Below are 19,500 nucleotides of genomic sequence, written 5' to 3' on the forward strand. Positions count from 1 at the left end.
TTTTTCAAAAAAAGTATATCCTAAACTTATTAAAAGAGATTGGTATGATGGGCTGCAAGTCGACATAATCACCTATGAACAGCATCCACAAACTACTATTAGGTAGTGGTACATTAGTTGACTTGAAAATATACCAGAGACTAGTTGGACGACTTATTTATTTTTCACACACCAGATTTGATATAGTATATGCAATTAGTTTAGTGAGGCAATACGTACATAATTATCGTGAAACTCATTTACATGCTGTCTTCTGCATATTACAATATCTGCATTAGAAAAATATCTGCTCTTTTCTAAGCATGGTTACCTTAAAATAGAAGCATCTATATATGCCGATTGGGCTGATTCGTTAGATGATAGAAGATCAACTACATGTTACCGCACACTTGTAGGAGGCAATTTAGTCACATGGAAAAGTAAGAAACAAAGTGTAGTTACCCACTCTAGTGCAGAGACAGAGTATAGAGCAATGACCCAAAGAATTTGTGAATTATTATAGTTGCAAAAACTAATGAGGGAATTAAAATTGTTTAAAGAGGAGAGACTATTTCTATTTTGTGACAATAAAGCATCTCTTAACATTGCTCATAATCCAGTTCAACATGATAGGACAAAACACATTGAAATTGATCGACATTTCATAAAAGAGAAGGTGGTTGGTAGCTATTTATACTTATATCATGTATTTTTTGGTGAACAGGTGGCTAATATTTTCACTAAAGGACTATGCAATAAATCTCTTCAGAACTTGGTTTGCAAGTTTGGCGTGTGTGATATTTTTGCGCCAACTTAAGGGGGAGTGTTGATAATGATTCTATGTTAAGTAAAGTATTAAGCAATAAATCTCTTCAGAACTTGGTTTGCAAGTTCAGTGTGTGTGATATTTTTGCGCCAACTTAAGGGGGAGTGTTGATAATGACTCTATGTTAAGTAAAGTATTAAGCTATAGTTAAAGTTTTAATTATAAAGATATATCATATAATTAAAATTTTCTTAAAATAAGGATAATTACTCTATATATATATCTGCTAAGTGTAAACCCAAAACATACAAGAAATAAAATTGGAAGTTTATTTTCTCCAAAATTTTCAATAACCTACAATGAAAGTTTGTGGATGCCATACAAAACCTAATTTGGAATTTAGTTATGGGTTTGGTTGTTGGAAAATCAAGTTGGGAATTAAAATATTGTTTGATTATTCTGTTCTTCGCAATCTGTTTTGAAGCTTAGGAGTAGCTTATCATAGAGAACCCAACAATCTTTAAGTTTAGGAAGAAACTAAGTTTCTCTGAATAAGAGGATTGGGAAAGTCATGGAATTTGTCGAGAATAGAGGGACCATCTTTGGAAATGGGAGGTATTGCCTTCCTAAGAAGGTGGGTTTGGTCCTGAAATTTAGTGTCCTGGAACATTGTTGTCTTTGCCAAATGGTTATGGTGTTCCAGAAAGGAACTTGATATTTTTGTGGTGTAGGGTGATAAGTAAGTTTGTGTTATACTAGAAATTTTGCGACATTGAATCAGGTTCTTTCTTCGGCCACAGAAGCCACTAAAAAGTAATCAGTAAGGCATATTTTCTATTTGACTTGCTTGTGCAGGTGAGGTTGGGGGATGAATCTCATTTTCTTTTTCTGTTTGGGAAGATCCATGGGTGGGAAAGGGGATGAGTCTTTATCTCTGTTTTTGTTTGGGGAGATCTGTGTGGGGACTATACTTGCATCTTTTTCTCTAGCCTTTATGGACTATCTTGTAAACATAATTCTCCAATTCTTTCCTTTTTGTCCTTACATGATAATCATGTATCTTGGAATCTTTACTTTTTTAAGAAATCTCAATAACCAAGAAACATCTGACTTAGTGTCTTTGATATTTTTGCTGGATTCATTTTGTTACTTTTCCAACCCTTGCTCTAGAATTTGGTCTCTTGATCCTTTAGGGGCCTATACCTGTAGATCTTTCTTTGATCACCTCTTCTAAATTGTTCTTTCCTCTGATATGTGCTTCATATGTTTTTGTAATTGACAACATAACAATCATTTTTTTTTCTACATTGTGGTATGGCTTGGAAGGTTTGGAGTAGTGTTTTTTTCTTCTCCTTTTGGGTTCTTACCCGTCAAACTTAGAGATTTTCATTTCTACTTCTCTTTTTGATTTTGGAAGGAGCAAAGAGCATTCCACACTTTGGAGTGGAGCAGTTTTTCTAGGTTTTTGGGTCCTGTGGTTGAAGGCAAATTCTAGAATTTTGATAAGAGTTTCTATTCTTTACTGAATTGTGGGATATGAATGTGCATTTAGCTTCTGCTTTGGGTACAGTGCATGGATCTTTAGGGGGATTTCTCTTTCTGCACTTAAGATGCATTGAGTTACTATATTGTGCTAATTCTTTAGTTTTATTGTTCTCTTATAAGATTCTTTTTTTTTTATAAAAAAAAATTATTGTAATCCTTTTAAAAATTTTGTGGAGGATAATAAAAAAAAATTATTGTAATCCTTTTAAAAATTTTGTGGAGGATAATAGCTTATCCTCCTATAGATTCTATCTTCTCTTTCCTTATCTCTTTCTATAAAATGAAGTCTGCTTAACTGTTTCATTTCCAAATGTTACGAAAGAACCATAGAACTACCCATGGTGGCAAATGTAACCACTAACAAGAGGCATAACTAACTTTTAAAACAACCAGAAATAGAACCTTTTGGAAATGAGATCATTACTGCCTTGGACTTCACTCCTGGAAAGTAAAAGTTATTTGAAAAGCCTAGATGTGGTTGCACTACCCCCATAGTGTGCCAGTCTCTCTTCTTTATTACTTTATACCACTGCAGTTAATTTGAAAAAGAAAATCCTAAAATGGTTTCTGTTTGTCGTGTTAAAGGTCCCTAGAAGGTTCACTTCTGATTTTCGACTGCGCCGAAGTGCTAGAATTGCTGCACGCAAGAATGCAACTGCCTCAACATGTACATTGAACCCCTTATCATTTCATTCTTCAACGGATGATAAAGGCCAAAATGAACATATTAAGGAAGGTAACGTTATATCTATGTGAGTTTCATGTTATGTTTATTTATTTTATTTTAAACTCTAGATAAATTAAGTAGCTGAAATGTCAATCAATGTGTGTGTGTGTGTGTGTATATATATATATATATATATATATGAAATAGTAAAGATAGATGATTGGAAAAGCTTAAACCAATAGAAAATGAATAAATTATTTATATTTTGATTTGTTCCTCATGCATATGGGCATTAGATTGAAAGTTGAACTGTACCCTGTATAGGCCTACCATATATGGTGTTAAATTTTTGTTTTATTTTATTCCTAATAGAAATGGGCTAGTCAACATTGAACTCCTGCCATCTTGCTTCATACCAACCGAAGTAGTAAGTTGGATGACCAATATCCAACAATTTGAAGTTTATAGAAACCTGTTCAACTTGATTATATATAGTCTAATAGATTCATTGAATAGATGATCATCACTTTCAAAATATGAAATTGCCACCAAAATGGACTTTAACACATTAAAGCTCGCTAGATTAGGAGTCTATCTTATGTCTGTTTTAGATCTTTAATCTGAAATGTTTTTCTAGTTTATTTTGTCTGCTTCAGTTATATCATGTGGTTTCTTTTCATGCTTACTAGAAATAGAAAAAGTTAGAATAGCTTATCCTTGTTATTGATAGGGGTGGAATTTACCTAGGGACAAAAAAATCCTCAAGATATCCACATGTAAGAGGTTGAAAGAATAGGAAATTTATGTTTGTTTGCTATGAGGGTATTGCTATTTCCGAGGGGCAAGCTGAAGGGAGGCAGAAATTGAGGAAAGCTGTAAGTATTGGCTTTGTATAGAGTGAGGACCATTGGCATTAATGAATAATAAATAACTGGCTTACTCAGATCTCTGCACATGTCTGCCAGCCAAAGATGATTCCTTTTCATGAAAAATAAGAGGCTATAAGGCTCTGATCAGTTACATACTAATTGAACCTACTATCCTTCTGTAGGTCAGCGTGCTTGTGATTTTGAGGGAAGTTAAGATTCAAGTAATAGGCACTTGTCTGCTCTTATTTTAGGAAAAAGATCAGGAAAAAATGAAGAACATATCCAATTTTGTAGCATTCGCATTGGTTCCGCATTGTATCATATGAGTGGTATTTCTATTTCTGATTGTGAATGAGTGAGAACAAACATCATTCCATTTTGACATGATTGTTTTCGCAATGTAGGGAAATGGCTTCAGACCCCTGGTGATGCTAGTTCAGATTATACAGCTGTGATTTCAAGTACATCTTCATTTGCTAATGATAGATCCTTCCAAAAAAATTTGAGTATGAAACCTAGTGGTTCTATCACAGATAGTTCAAGTATTGTATCTGGCATCACAGATACACTGGATCTCATGAGGCATATTGGGGAGGGCTATAGACTTTTGTGCATGTATAGGTGTCAGGTATTGTTGATTCAGAAAACATATCCAATTTGGAAAAGAGGTCTTGATATCATTTTAATGTATAAATTATCTAACAACTCTCCAAAGAAGAGAGGAAAAAGGGCAAAAAGTTGATATCATTGGTTGGCACTGCAGGAGGCTTTAAATGTCTATCAAAAGCTTCCACAGAAGCACTATAATACAGCATGGATTCTTTCCCAGGTAATGAAAATTGTTTCTTTGGGTATAAACTTCTGCTGGCACTCTTTTAAAAAAATGATTTGTACTAATTTTCTTGTATAAAGTGTGTAAAATGGTTTTATAATTCTTATACATTTAAATAAAAGTAAATATTCATTTAAAATATAACTGGGCAGGCTTAGACAGGTAAGTCGGCAAAATGTTTGGATCTTATCTAAAAACTATGCCCAAATTTTGGGTCAAAATTGGAGCTGGGGACAAAAGTTTTCTAATTGTGTTGAGGCCTGACCTGCCTAATGAAGTGAAGGCAAATTTTTTTGTATGATTTCTTGCTTGATATCTAGATTCACATGAATTCTGTAATGATAGTATGATTGGAGCATACTAACAAGAAGGAAGAAGAGGAAGAAGCATGTACATGTTGAGTGTTTGTCAGCCTTGATGTTACATTCTTTGAAAATACTCCTTAGGGTGTGTTTGGATGGTAATTTATTAATGCATGATACGGTAATTTCATATTTTACTTTATTTGTTTGTATTTTCAGATATATGATATGATTTTTCGTTAGTTGTTACATGGTTCTCAAAACCACCATTTTCTCCATTTTTTTAAACCACCAAATCAGTGGTTTTGTGTGGTTTGATATTTTTTATTCCATTTTTACCGATACTCTTTTTTGTTATTGCCACTTGATCTTCTTTTTTATAAAATTTATTTATTTTATTATATATATTCATATATTTTTAATTATATATATTTAATTATATATATACATACATCTGTATATTTAATATATATATATACACATATATAATATATTTGGTTATATATATATGCATATATAATATATAATTAAATATATATTTATTTAAGTACATATATTTTTTTATCTTTTCTCTTTTTATTTTTTCATTTATTATTACATATAATGAAATATGGGTAAAATAGGTATTTTGATCAAATATACAACTATACCATCCTATCAATCTAAACAAAAACAACTATCATTACCATACATTAATACACAATCTTTCCAAACATGGTATAACTTTGCCATTACTATACTCTGTCATTGGCATACAATACCATACATTAATGAATCATTTTAAAAGTCATCCAAACACACTTTTACTTTTAGGACATTAATGTTTAGGGGTGTTACAAGATTATAGATTATTTCTGTGTAATTAACATGATTATCTTTCCATATAAATTAGCATAATTATAAGCAAAAAATTAATAAAGTAATTTTTGTTGGTTATTATTTATAGACTCTTTTGTATGTATATATATATCCCGAACCTCCTGAAATAAAACACAAGAAATATTTTACCTATTTTCTCTATTAGTTCACATGGTATAAGAGATAGGTTAGAGAGCGAGACAAAAAATAAAAAAAGGGAAAGAGGAAAATAGATTTGGTGTTTTTTCTTATCCCCGACCACCACCTAAAACTAGAAAAGTGGTAGTGGTAGGATATGTGTAGGGGCAACCACTGGTGGTTCAGGTTTGAACCAACACCGAAGAAGCGCTCGATTAGATGTTTCGACAGTGCGTGGCACGACTTACTAAAGGAGTCGTGGTAGGCTGGAAAGAGAATGCACGGCGGCAATTTGTTTAGATCTTCTGGTGAAGCTGCGCAACCCTTCAGTGCACAAGAAGACTAAAGCAGATGGTGGTGAAGCGTGATCTTGAAACCAGGAAGCTGGAGAGAGAACACGCGGGTAGTTGGCGAAGACGAATTCCGGTGGTTTTTCGGTGTGCTTTCACCAAATCCGTACCAGATTTGAGCAGGTGCGTGTTTCTGTGGTGTTTCCTGGCTAGATCAAGGGGGTGTGTGTGGTTTCCGGTGGCGGCGCATGCAGTAGTGAACGATTTTCCGATGGTGGCCGTGAGCTTCCGGTGATTTGTGATTTATTTGTAGTGTTTTATTTTTCTATCTATCTCTGGTTGCTGTTTATCTGGGTGTTTTGGGTGACATCTTATTTTTTAAATTAAAATGGGTAATAACAAATTTTTCGTAAGTAAGATAGTTCCAGTTTTGCCAAAAATTATTGAACATAAACTGAATGGTACCAATTATTTGTAGTGAAACAAGATTATTAGAGTTTATCTATGCAGTATTGACAAAGATAATCACTTAGTTCAACACCCTTTCACTGATGAAACTAGACAAGCATGACTAAAAGGTGATACACGGTTATTCTTGCAAATTAGAAATTCAATTAACAGTGAAATAATTGATCTAATTAATTATTGTGTGTTTGTTAAAGAACTGTAAAAGATTAGGAATATATGTGAATATTTCTTGTTATTTCATTCCAATAGGATTAGGGATATATACACATACAGATGAGTTTATTTATGGTAATAAACATAAATTACCCTATTAATTTGCTGTCTAATTATGCTAATATATATGAAAAGGTAATTACATAATACACAAGAATATTCTGTAATCTTGTAACACTCCCCCTCAAGTTGGAGCATAAATATTAATCATGCCTACCTTATTACGAAGACACTCAGTTCGAGTTTCATTTAGAGGATTTGTGAATATATTACTTAGTTGTTTCCTTGTCTTCACATGCTAGTAGATATCAAGTTTTTCTAAATCTTCTCATGGATGAAGTGACAATCAATGTCAATATGTTCGGTTCTTTTATGATATACCGAATTTGAGATAATATGAAAAACAACCTGATTATCACACCAGGTTTTGCAGGTGATATGGGGTTTAAATCCACTTCAGGTAAAATGTGATGTATCCATAAGATTTCGCATGTGGACTGAGTCATAACTCTATACTCGGATTTTGCACTGGACTGAGATACAACAGTTTGTTTGTTACTTCTCCATGATATGAGGTTCCCACCAACAAAAACATAATAGTTCGTAGTGAACCGTGTATTAATTTTAAATTTAATCCAATCAGTATCTTCAAACCATTCAATGTGAGTGTGCTCATAATTGCTAAATAATATGCCAAGTCCCGGAACACATTTTAAATAGTATAAAATTTGTTTTAGAACCTTTCAGTGTTTGATTGTAGGTGTCGACATAAATTGACTAACAACACTGACAAGATATACTATATTTGGGCGAGTTACTGTGAGGTAGTTTAATTTTCTAACTAGTCATCTATATTTTTTTGGATCATCAAGGGGATCACCATCATTTTTTGTAGGATGTAACATTTGACATTATTGGTGTATTGCATGGTTTAACTCTTACTTTTTCGCTCTCTGCAAGTAAATCAAGTACATATTTTTTCTGAAATAAGAAAATCCCTTTCTTGTTGCTTGTTACTTCAACTCCCAAGAAATATTTTAGCTGCCTCAATTATTTGATGTGAAACTTGATATGCAAAAATGATTTGCAAGAAGATATTCTTGCATAATCATCTCCTATAATGATAATATCATTAACATAAAAAATAAGAAGTATAATACCAACAGTTGATTGTCTATAGAAGACCGAAGTATCACACTTACTCTTCTTCAATCCAAACTCTAAGATTACTTCACTAAACTTGTCAAACCACGCACGGGGATTCTGCTTTAAACCATATAAAGATTTTTTTAAATGACATATTTTCTCTTATTCCCACTAAGTAACAAATTCAGGTGGTTGCTCCATATACACTTCTTCTAAAAGATCACAATGAAAAAATGCATCTTAATATCCAATTGGTATAAGCGCTAGTTTCGGGAGATTACAATAAAGACGAATAAACGGATAGGGGTAAGTTTTGTCACTAGAGAGAATGTATCAGAATAATCAACCCCATAAATCTGAGTATAATTTTTCGCTACCAGTCTACCTTTAAGTCTTGTCACAGAGGCATCTGTATTCACTTTAATTGAAAATACTCATTTGCACCCTATAACCTTTTTGTCTTTGGGTAAATTCACCAAATTTCAAGTATGATTTTCATCAAGATTATTTCTCTTTTCAAACATTGCATTACATCAATCAGGGTGATTTAGAGTTTTCTTAATTGTTTTGCGCATAAAAATTGAATCTATAGAGTTAATTAAAGAGATAGATGAAGGAGACAAGTGATTATATGAAAAAAAATTAGCAATGAGATAATTAGAGTTAGGAAAGGTGCATTGACTTGTACTTTTATGAAAACTTATGAGAAAATCAAGATCATGTGAGCAAGGATCAGATAACGAAAAAACTAGTAGGACATATATCGTTGGTCTGTTGTCTTCTGAAATAAACACGAACAATTGACGCTTCTTATTGAGTCGGAGGCATACCATCATTAGTTTACTCAATTAGAACTGGAGGTACATCGGAAGAAACACTATTTTGTGGTTGCTTGGTAGAGGTACTGAGCGGGAGCCAATAGATGAGCTACTCATCATCCACCTAATTTGTAGAACTAGACAGTGAGGAGAAGAACAGGATATTCTTTAACGAATTATGGTGATACTTTGCTAATTGATATGACTCACAACCTAATGAAAATATATCATGAAAATGAGGATATAGCTTTTTCAACACAGTGAGAGACGGATGTCCCAATTGATAATGTGTTTCAAATAGAGAGATGACACCAGAGCAAGCAACTGATCGAAGCACCCAAGTATTAAGAATGTAGAGACCTTCTAATAAATGTTCTTAATTTATTTCATCATAAGATCTTAAAAAAAACAATGATCAGGAAAGAATGAAACACAACAATTAAGATGTTTAGTAGGTTTACTTACATAAATCAAATTGAAAATAAGTTTAGGTAAACTTAATACAGATGACAAAGTAAAGGATGAAATTGGTTTTATAGTCCTAGAACCCATAATATTATAGGTTGACTCATCAGTAATGGTTATAGGAGAATGTGTTTTTTGTGTGATCGAAAAGTAGAGAATATATTAGGGTTATTTGTCATGTGATTTGTAGCACCAAAATCAATCACCTATTTGTTTGAAGAGAAAATAAGATATTTTTTACCTGATTTAGAAGAAGTAATGACCGGTGTGCATTTATTTAAAGATTCTTGAAACTGAGAGATTTTTATATACTCGTTAACTGAAATCAAATTTTCTCATAAGAGAAGCTAACAGTAACAACAACAATATTAGCGGTGCCATTGCAGTATGCTGTCACGACAGCCACATGGCGTTCATGCATTCCATGACATGACCGCCGATCGGCCACTAAGGCCGATCGATGGCCAAGATGAATTGCATGGGATCTGACGGATCGCATGCATCTTTCCTTGGTTATTTAAACCCAATTTGCTCTCTCTCTTCTTCATTTCCTTTATTTCTTCTCTTCCTCTTCTTCTTCACTTAACCGAGAGAAAGAGAGGCTTGAGAGAGAGAGAGTTTAGTGCCAACCGAGAAGCTTCAAGCTTTTACTCCCCCACCGTAAGCTTTTCTCGTGCCACCTCCTTTAGCCAAAAGGTAAGCCTCTTTCCTGACTCTTTTTCTTCACTTTGCCAAAAACATCACCCTTAAACCTTTCTTCTTCCTCAAATTGTAGAAACATTCTGCACTCTTCTCGGACAGCCACTAATAACTGTTATCTCTTTGGAAACCTCGAAGTTTCATTGCTTTCTTTGGGACCTGAAAGCTTGATAGTTGAGGTAAGGGTTTTGGTATTTCTTCTCACCCTTCTAATGCGTTTTCTAAGCTTTTGAAATGTTTAAAATAATGAAATTGCATGTTGGTTTTGATTTGTTTCATGCATGCATGTGTGTCGCCTAATAATTGCATTTTGTTGAATGTTTGATTTATTCAAAGTGTTTTGTTTCAAGCTTGTTGTGAAAGCGATGGTGCATACGTGAAATGAGTTATGGAGGTTTGAAATGGATAGTTTTGGAGCGGTAAAAATTGTTCGGAATCGGTTTAGGGCACCAAGGTTCCAAAATGGGTCACGGGTTGCGGCTGTGTCACGACTGTGCACGAGGAACATGGTCCTTGGCTTGCTGCATGTGCGCAGTAGCTGTTCGCAGGTGCATAAGCCCAGCCAGGTGTGTCAGTGCGTCGAGGGGGCCTGCTGCGAGTTTGTGTGTGCGCATGTCACCATGTGTGCATGGGCTCGGGGCTTGTCAGGCTTGTTCGCACGCTGAGATCCCTGTGCATGCGCGGGGCAGGCGTGGCATGCGCAATATGCTGTGTTGCGCTGCCTGGCCGAGTGCGCACGCATTAATGCGCGTAGTGCGCGTAAGTGTATGTCCTCGCACGCCCAAGTGCACATGGGACAACTTACCGGAGCATGCCGCTCGTGCGACATGTCGTGTGTGCGGGATTGGGCCCTCTGCCGTGTCCTTGGGCGAAGGCCAAGAGGGTCATCCAATTAGGCCTTGGTTCGAGAAGAGAACCTGACAGCCCAATCCAGGTATATGGGCCCTATATGGGCCAGTTTCCATCGAATAAGCCCTTGTTGGGCCGGGCTGACATGCGGACCCCCACCGGGTCTGGGTAAGGTTTAGTGGACACCATCGGGTCTGATTCGGTTTAAAGACCCTCACTGGGTTCTGGTCGGGTCAATGGGCCCAAATGGGCTGAATTAGTTAGTGGACCCCCACTGGGTCTAATTCAAGTGTTGGGTCCTTATTGGGCTAGTTTAGTGAATGGACCCTTCATTGAGTTTGTTGTGTCGTTAGTGGGTTCCGATCAGGTATGATTCTGATCAGAAGACTGTTGTTGGGTTCTGGTTCATTGTAAAAGGCCTAAATAGCCCCAAACAATTGGAAATCAAGGTAGTTTAAGAAATAGAGAATCTGGTAAGTTTGTAGGATCGGTTTGATGGACCTAATGGGTCGAGACGAATGCCATGAACTGTAACTTATATTATGATTCTGTAATTGTTAAGAAAATAAAGAAATAATTTAAATCTGTTTGACTATTATCACTAAGAGGTTACCGAATATGATTGTTATCGATTATTGGTGAATCGCTCCCTGTGAATAATACTATCCTTTCTTCTGATAAAAACGGTCGGGACTGATTATAGGAGCTACAGTGGCGAAGTATAGACGTGGTCATAGTCTCCAACTGTATTACTGTATATCGAATTGAATTGATTCTCATTTACAGTGGTAGTTGGAAATTCCCTCTGCCATCTATTGATATAGGTTAAAATGACTTTGCACGAATATCTGTAAACATTGTAACTGAACCGAATAACTTAATTGTTTAGGGAGGACTGTTGTTGGTCGCCTGTTTTAGAAAGCTTGTTGAGTTGAGTATGTTTCTCACTGTTCCATCATGTCATGCTATATTTTGGATGGTTCTGTTGGTTTCAAATATATTTCTCATTGTTCTGTTTTATTGTTTATGTTTGAAATTGGTATTTCAAAATGTATTCCAATTAATTAAAGTATAACGTTTTCGATGGTATTTTAAATGAATCTAATCTGCAACGGTCTCCAATAGTAAGTTCCACTGATTGTAGTAACGACACGTTTTTTGAAATAAACAACTTTTAAAACTTTAGTAGTGTAATTTAAATATTATTACTCTTATTGAGTTTTATAAAACTCGCCTCAATTCATTTTTCCCCAGACGATGAGGAAAGTGAAGAATCACTCCCCGAGTTGCCTCTCGAAACTTGTTTGGATCCATTCACAGACCAGTAGTGGACATTTTACTACATGTGGATGATTGTACTATGATGAACCATATATTTTTGTAATGAAAGAAGTGACTAGAATAACGTATATATATGTTTTGTTAGCCAACTTTTTGGACTTAGATGTATATGAACATATTTTGTAAGGGATGAATATTACTTCTGCTGTATAATTCTTTTATGCACTCATATCTGTTATGTTATTGGACACCGTTACCAGGATGTCATATTAGCAGTTTGTATCATCTGATTTTGATTTTGTAATTTCTTGCATTGGCGCTTTGTATGTCCTTATTCATGCCAGTAGTAGCAAATAATATTGCTTAAGTCATTGTCCTGATTATCCATTGCCTTGTTTCCTCCTCTACTATTATTTCTTCCTCCTCCTTTGGCAACAAAAATATTGGTATGCTAATTGAGTGTAGTATTCTCTGTATGCAATACCTTACTAAAAACTTCCTGAAAAGAGGTGATTCCCGAACCGGATAGAATTTTAGACTTGATAGTCTCAAATTCAAATGAAAGACCAGCCAAGAAACTCATTATGATTATCTGCTTTCTTTGGATTAGCTATCCCTTGATATCAGCACTAAATGACAAAAGTATATTAAACTCCAAATATGTCTTCTTGAACTCCATGAAGTAAGCTGTGAGAGATTTGACTACATTCTTAGCACAGTAGAAGGCCTTACAAATATTATACATGCGAGACATTTCCTTTGCATGAATACAAAAATTCTAAATAATCCATTAGTTCTTTAACGAACTCAGAGATTAATTAAGACAATTACCTCACTGTCAATTGAATTTCTAATCTGTAGGAAGAATTGTGAATAATCTCAAACTTATTTAATTCCATCAGTAGGAGAGTTTTGAATCAAGTGATCATCTTTATCAAAACTACGTAGATAAACCCTAATAGCTTTACTCAACTTCAAATAATTGGTGCTATTCAGTTTATGTTCAGTAATCTTTGACAAAGTTGAGACTATCTCATTTACAGAGAATTTATTATCGCTCATTTTGATTTAGAAATTAAAAAATGCCACTTAGAACATCCAAAATACAGCAACCAGAGATACACAAAAAACACTACAAATAAACCAAAATTCAGATGTAGAAAGAATATCTCGACACGCACAGCCGCCACCAGAACCTCACTGCCACCACTGGGAATCCACCCACCACCGTTGCAGAAATCATCACAGAATCGTGGTGCACCCAAATCTGAAATGAGTCTCGTAAAATTGGGCCAAAAAACTATTGGAATCTATTTGTCGCGCAATCTGGCCTTTGCCTCAGCTTCCTCCTCTCCGGCTCTCTGGTAACGCTTGTTCGGCTTTTGTTTTTGTGTGACTGCCGCTCATCTTCCTGGTTCTAGATGTGCACGAAAGATTGCCGCGTGGATTCAGTTTTGTGTCGATCCGACTTCTTCTGCTTCATCACCGTGCCGGCCGCACTCTAAACTGATCAGAAGTCGGTTCTGTCGACTACTGTCGACATGGGAATGAGTTATTCAACCTCTTTTTTGGTCTGATCTAATCTGACATGTTAAACCCTAATCCTAGCTCTAGATACCATGTAAAAAGTTAGGAAAATATATAAATATTTCTTTTTATTTCATTCCAATAAGGTTAGGGATATATATACATACAAAACAGATATATATATAATAACAAACATAAATTACCCTATTAATTTGCTGCCTAATTATGTTAATATATATGGTAAGATAATCACGCTACTATACACGGGAATATTCTATAATCTTGTAACAAGAACTAATGGACAATCTGGAGTTTTTGTATTTAGGCAAAAAAAAATGTGTCTCGCATGTATAATGTTTGCAAGGGTTTTTAGCGTGGTGAAAAAAGGAGGCCAACTCATAATTTTATGGAATTCAGGAAGATATATGATGAACTAAATGTACTTTTATCATTCAGCAGGATATTAGTGTACAACAAATCCAGAAATAGTAGATGGTCATAATGAGTTTCTAAACTAGTCTTCCATCTAAATTTAAGATTGTCACATCTCAGATTTTATTCAGCTCTGAGCTCACGTCTCTTTAAAAAGTTTTCTACAGAGTACTAAGTACAGAAAATACTACACCTAATTAGTAAATAAATATTCTTGTTGCCAATAGAGGAGGAAGGAATAGTAATAAAAGAGGAAACAAGGCTATGGATAATCGAAACAATGATTCGAGCAATATTATTTGCTACTACTGGCATGAGCAAATATGAACAAAATGGCATTGTAAGAAATTATAGAATCATAATAAGAGAATACATAATATCACTGCTGTTGCTACTACTGTTAGCTCCCCTTATCCGAGAATTGATGAATATATAAAATTCTCTCAGTTAGGACTATAAAACCAACTTCCATAATTATCCCATCATCTGCCTTAAGTCTATATAAACTTACTAAAAATTTTAATTGTTGTATCTCATTCTTTCTTGGGATCTTATGACGAAGTAGATTATTGGCAAAAGACATGTATTAGATGTTCTTTACACTCTTGATACTTGAGTGCTTCGATCAGTTGTTTACTCTAGTGTCATTGCTCCATTTGAAGCATATTATCTATTAAGACATTTGCTCTTACTATGTTAAAGAAGTTATATTCTTGATTTCATGACGTACCTTCATTAGATTGTGAGTCATGTCAATTTGTAAAACATTACCGCACCTCATCAAGTTCAAGAATCAATAAACAAGTTGAGTATGTTTTTGAAGTAGTTCATTCAGATATTTGGGGTCCTTGTCATGTTGTGTCTAAAACGCAATTTAAATATTTTGTTACGTTTGTAAATGATTTTTCTCGAATGGTTTGAATATATTTTATGAAAAATTATTCTATCACTTTTGTGTCTTTCATACAGAGATCAAAATTTAATTTAATGTCCTATACATAAATTACAAAGTGATAAGATTAGAGATTAGATGTCAGATTCATTTCAGAATTATCTGACTCAACAAGAGATCACTCACTAAACTTCTTGTGTTGGCATACTCTCTCAAAACGGTTGAGAGAAAAAACAAACACTTACTTGAGAGTACTTGAGCCCTTTTGTTCTAAACACATTTCCCTAAGAAATTCTGGACCGATCCTGTTTCTAACGCCTGCTTCTTAGTTAATCATTTGCATCTACAATTCTTGATGGTGAGATTCCTTACAATATTCTCTTTTCGAATAAGTCATTGTTTTCAGTGCAGTCTCAAATAGTTGGTAGCACCTATTATGTTCGCAATGTGCGGCCTAATGTTACAAAGTTGGACCCAAATGCCTTGAAATGTATTTTTTTGGGATATTCTTACTTTAAAAAAGGATACCATTGCTACTCTTCAGATCTCAATAAATATTTGATATCAACTGATATTGTTTTTCGGAGATTACAAGTCAGAGAGAAGACAATGAGTGGCTCATCTATAAGGTTCACATTAAGTGTCTCTCTTCAGCAAACAAATAATGGTGTCTCTTCGAATAATGTGCCTTCAGCCTAGTTGAGCAAACGGATGATGGTGTTGGAATGCCTCTTACCCAAGTACCACCATCAATTATTCGTGTTTATTACAGAAGACAACAGATTAATGATACATGTCCTGCACTAACTTTTCGTCATTTGATCCTTCCCCACATGACCTTGATCTTCCTATCAGTATTCATAAAGGTAAATGTCAATGCACCTTTCCTAACTCTATTTATCCCATTTCTAACTTTATTTCATATGATCACCTGCCTTCTTCGTTTAGCTCCTTAATTGCCTTTATAAATTCAATTTCTATACAGAAAACAGTTAAGAGGACTCTAAATCACCCTGGTTAGCATAATACAATGTTGTAGGAGATAAATGATCTTGATGAAAATCATACTTAGAATTTAGTAAATTTACCTAAAGGTAAAAAAGCTGCGGGGTGTAAATGAGTCTTTTCAGTTAAAGTGAATTCAAATAGCTCAGTGGCAAGAGTTAAAGCCAGACTTGTGACAAAAATTTTTGCTCACACGTATGGGGCGGATTAATTTGATACATTCTCTCCAGTGGCCAAAGTTACATATGTCTGTTTATTTATCTCTATTGCAATCTCCTAAAACTAACACTTACACCAGTTGGATGTTAAGAATGCATTTCTTTATGATGATCTCTTAGAAGAAATGTATACGGAACAACCACTTAAATTTGTTGTTTAGGAGTATGAGAAAGTCTATCATTTGAATAAATCTTTGTATAGTTGGAAGCAGAGTCCCCATATGTGGTTTGGTGAATTAGTTTTAGAGTTTGGACTGAAGAAGAGCAAGTGTACTCACTCAGTCTTTTATAGATAATCAACAGTTAGTATTATACTTCTTATTTATATTAATGATATTGTTATTATAAGAGATAATGATACAAAAATATCTTCTCTCAAGTCATTTTTGCAAATCAAGTTTTAATACCAAAAACTTGAGTCAATTAAAATACTTCATGGAATTCGAAGTAACAAGAAGTAAAAAATGAATTTTTTTATCTCAGAAGAAATATGTACTTAATCTACTTGTAAAAACCAAAAAGCTAGGAGTAAAACAATATAATACACTAATGATGCCAAATGTATATCTTACAAAAGAGATGATGATCTCCTTGATGATTTGAAAAAACACAGGCGACTAGTTGGAAAGTTAGGAATAAAACAATGTAATACACTAATGATGCCAAATGTATATCTTACAAAAGAGATAATGATCCCCTTGATGATTCGAAAAAACACAGGCGACTAGTTGAAAAATTGAACTATCTCATAGTGACTTGTTCAGATATTACATATCATGTCAGTGTTGTTAGTCAATTTATATCTGCATCTACAGTCAAACATTGAAAAGCTCGGGAACAGATTTTGTACTACTTAAAAAGTGCTCTGGGATTTAGCATATTATTTAGCAATTATGGGCACCTTCACATTAAATATTTCGTAGATGTTGATTGGGTTGGATATAGAATTGATAGACAGTCTACTACGGGTTATTGCATTTTTGTTGGTAGGAATCTTGTATCATGAAGAAGTAAGAAGCAGATCTTGTGTCTCGATCCAGTGTAGAGTCCAAGTATAGAGGTATGACTCAATCCATATGTGAACTCTTATAAATACATCACCTTTTAGCTGAAGTGGGTTTGAAACCCATATCACCTGCAAAATTCTGGTGTGAAAATTAGATTGTCCTTCATATTGTCTAAAATCCAGTGTATCATGAAAGAACCAAACATATCGAGATTGATTGTCACTTCATCCGTGAGAAAATTTAGGAAAACTTGATTTCTACTGATCATGTGAAGACAAAGGAACAATTAGGTGATAAATTCATAATGACTCTAAATAGAACTCGGACTGAGTACCTTTGTAACAATTTGGGTATGATTAATATTTATACTTCAGTTTGAAAGGGAATGCTACAAGATTACAGAATATTCCCGTGTATAATTGTGTGATTATCCTTTTATATATATTAACATAATTATAGGCGCCAAATTAATAGAGTAATTTATGTCGGTTACTATACATAAACCCTTCTATATGTATATATATCCCTAACATATTGAAATAAAATATAAGAAATATTTTACCTATTTTCCTTGTTATTTTACAAGGGGGAAACCTCGAATGAAGATTGGTGTCATTTGAACTTAGTTTTTATGATCCATCTTCGCCAATCACTTTATTCAATCATCATATACCATTTATATAAGGAAATTTAAACTCAGGGGAGATTTGAAATTATTCAATCATCATATACCATTTATATAAGGAAATTTAAACTCAAGGGAGATTTGGAATAATAAAGGAGAAAAGATATATTAGTTTACTGATGAAGATCTAAGAAAAAGTACAATGAGGATTTCATTACCCAAAGCATTAAAAAAATTAGAACTGGTGATAGCTCTGACAAATCATGAGGCATCTGAGTCAAAACAAGCAATAAGTGATTCTTTATTACTTAATAAGTCTGTTGATTTGAGTCTTCCTATTGCTTTTAGAAAACTAGCTCAGTCGTATACTCTTTATCTTTACTCAAAATACATGTTTTATGATGCTTTGTATACAAGATCGTATCTTTATCTCTAATTCTGAAGGGAGAAAAATTCCAACAGATATATAGGAAACATTACGAATTCCTAAGTGGAGTAAGGCAGTCATGGAAGAGATGCAAGTATTGGAAAGAAAATGCAACCTAGGAACTAATAGTGTTGCCTAAAGGCAAAAAGACTGTTGCTTGCAAATGAATGTTTACATTGAAATACAAGGATAATGGGATTATTGGAAGATATAAATCTCCATTAATTGCAAAAAGATTCACTCAAACTTATGTAATTGATTATATAAAAACATTTGCACCATAGGCGAAAACTAAGCTCAATCCGAGTTTCTTCTATCTTTAGCAATCAATCTAAATTGGCCACTTCAGTAGTTGGACATTAAAAATGCATTTTTTAGTGACAATTTAGAAAAAAAGGGTATATGACAATGTCACCTGGGTTTGATATAGGAACATATTAGATCTATAAATTGAAGAAATCTCTATACGGGCTCAAAGTCACTAAGAGCATAACTTGATAGGTTTTTTAAGGTGATAAAAGAACAAGGATACCAAACAAGGATAATCTGATCATTTTATTTTCTTTTGGGTAGTCTAGTAGTGGAGGAAAATAATCATAATTGTTTATAAATATGATATAATTATGAAGGGTGATGATATAGAAGAAATAGAGGGAAGAAAATTTTGGCTACTGAATTTAAAATCAAGATCTTAGGACCAATGCGATAATTCTTTGGAATGGATGTTGTCAGATTAAAGAAAGGGATAATCATTTCTCAACAAAAATATGTATATGACATCTTAATTGAAATTGGCATGCTGGGATGCAAACCGACCAATACGTCGATTGAGACAAAGAAGAAGATGGAAGCAGGCAGAAAACTAGTTGAAACAGGAAGGTATTAGAGATTAGTTGGCAAACTAATCTACTTATCACATATTCGACTAGATATTGTCTTTGCAGTCAGTATAGTTAGTCAATACATACTCGACATCAAAAACTCGCTTAAATACTATTTACAAGATTCTCAGATATCTCAAAAACTCTCTAAAAAAAGGTTTATTCTTCAAGGAGAGTGAAGCAAAGAGAATAGAAGTATTTATATTTGTGGATTGTACGAGTCCAACGAAAGATAGAAGGTCTACTATTGGTTTGCTTAGGAAAACTTGGTCACATAAAGGAGTAAGAAACAAATATGACG

The 19,500-nt window shown here is 34.1% G+C and overlaps 1 protein-coding gene across 7 annotated transcripts in view; it reads left to right on the plus strand.

The window, feature by feature from the left end:
- Positions 1 to 19,500, plus strand: part of CDC27A (Tetratricopeptide repeat (TPR)-like superfamily protein) — a 62,189-nt gene that overhangs the window by 9,482 nt on the left and 33,207 nt on the right. For 5 of the 7 annotated variants that reach the window (XM_022036230.2, XM_022036231.2, XM_022036232.2 and 2 more), the window contains exons 8-10: positions 2,876 to 3,026; positions 4,231 to 4,454; positions 4,590 to 4,655. In XM_022036230.2, coding sequence (XP_021891922.1) covers positions 2,876 to 3,026; positions 4,231 to 4,454; positions 4,590 to 4,655 — 441 coding nt within the window. The remainder of the gene's footprint in view (positions 1 to 2,875; positions 3,027 to 4,230; positions 4,455 to 4,589; positions 4,656 to 19,500) is intronic. The other 2 variants (XM_022036235.2, XM_022036236.2) reach the window with 2 other exon arrangements.

The sequence above is a fragment of the Carica papaya genome, chromosome 4, assembly GCF_054855325.1.
Source record: "Carica papaya isolate Zhongbai chromosome 4, ASM5485532v1, whole genome shotgun sequence".
Classification (NCBI taxonomy): domain Eukaryota; kingdom Viridiplantae; phylum Streptophyta; class Magnoliopsida; order Brassicales; family Caricaceae; genus Carica; species Carica papaya.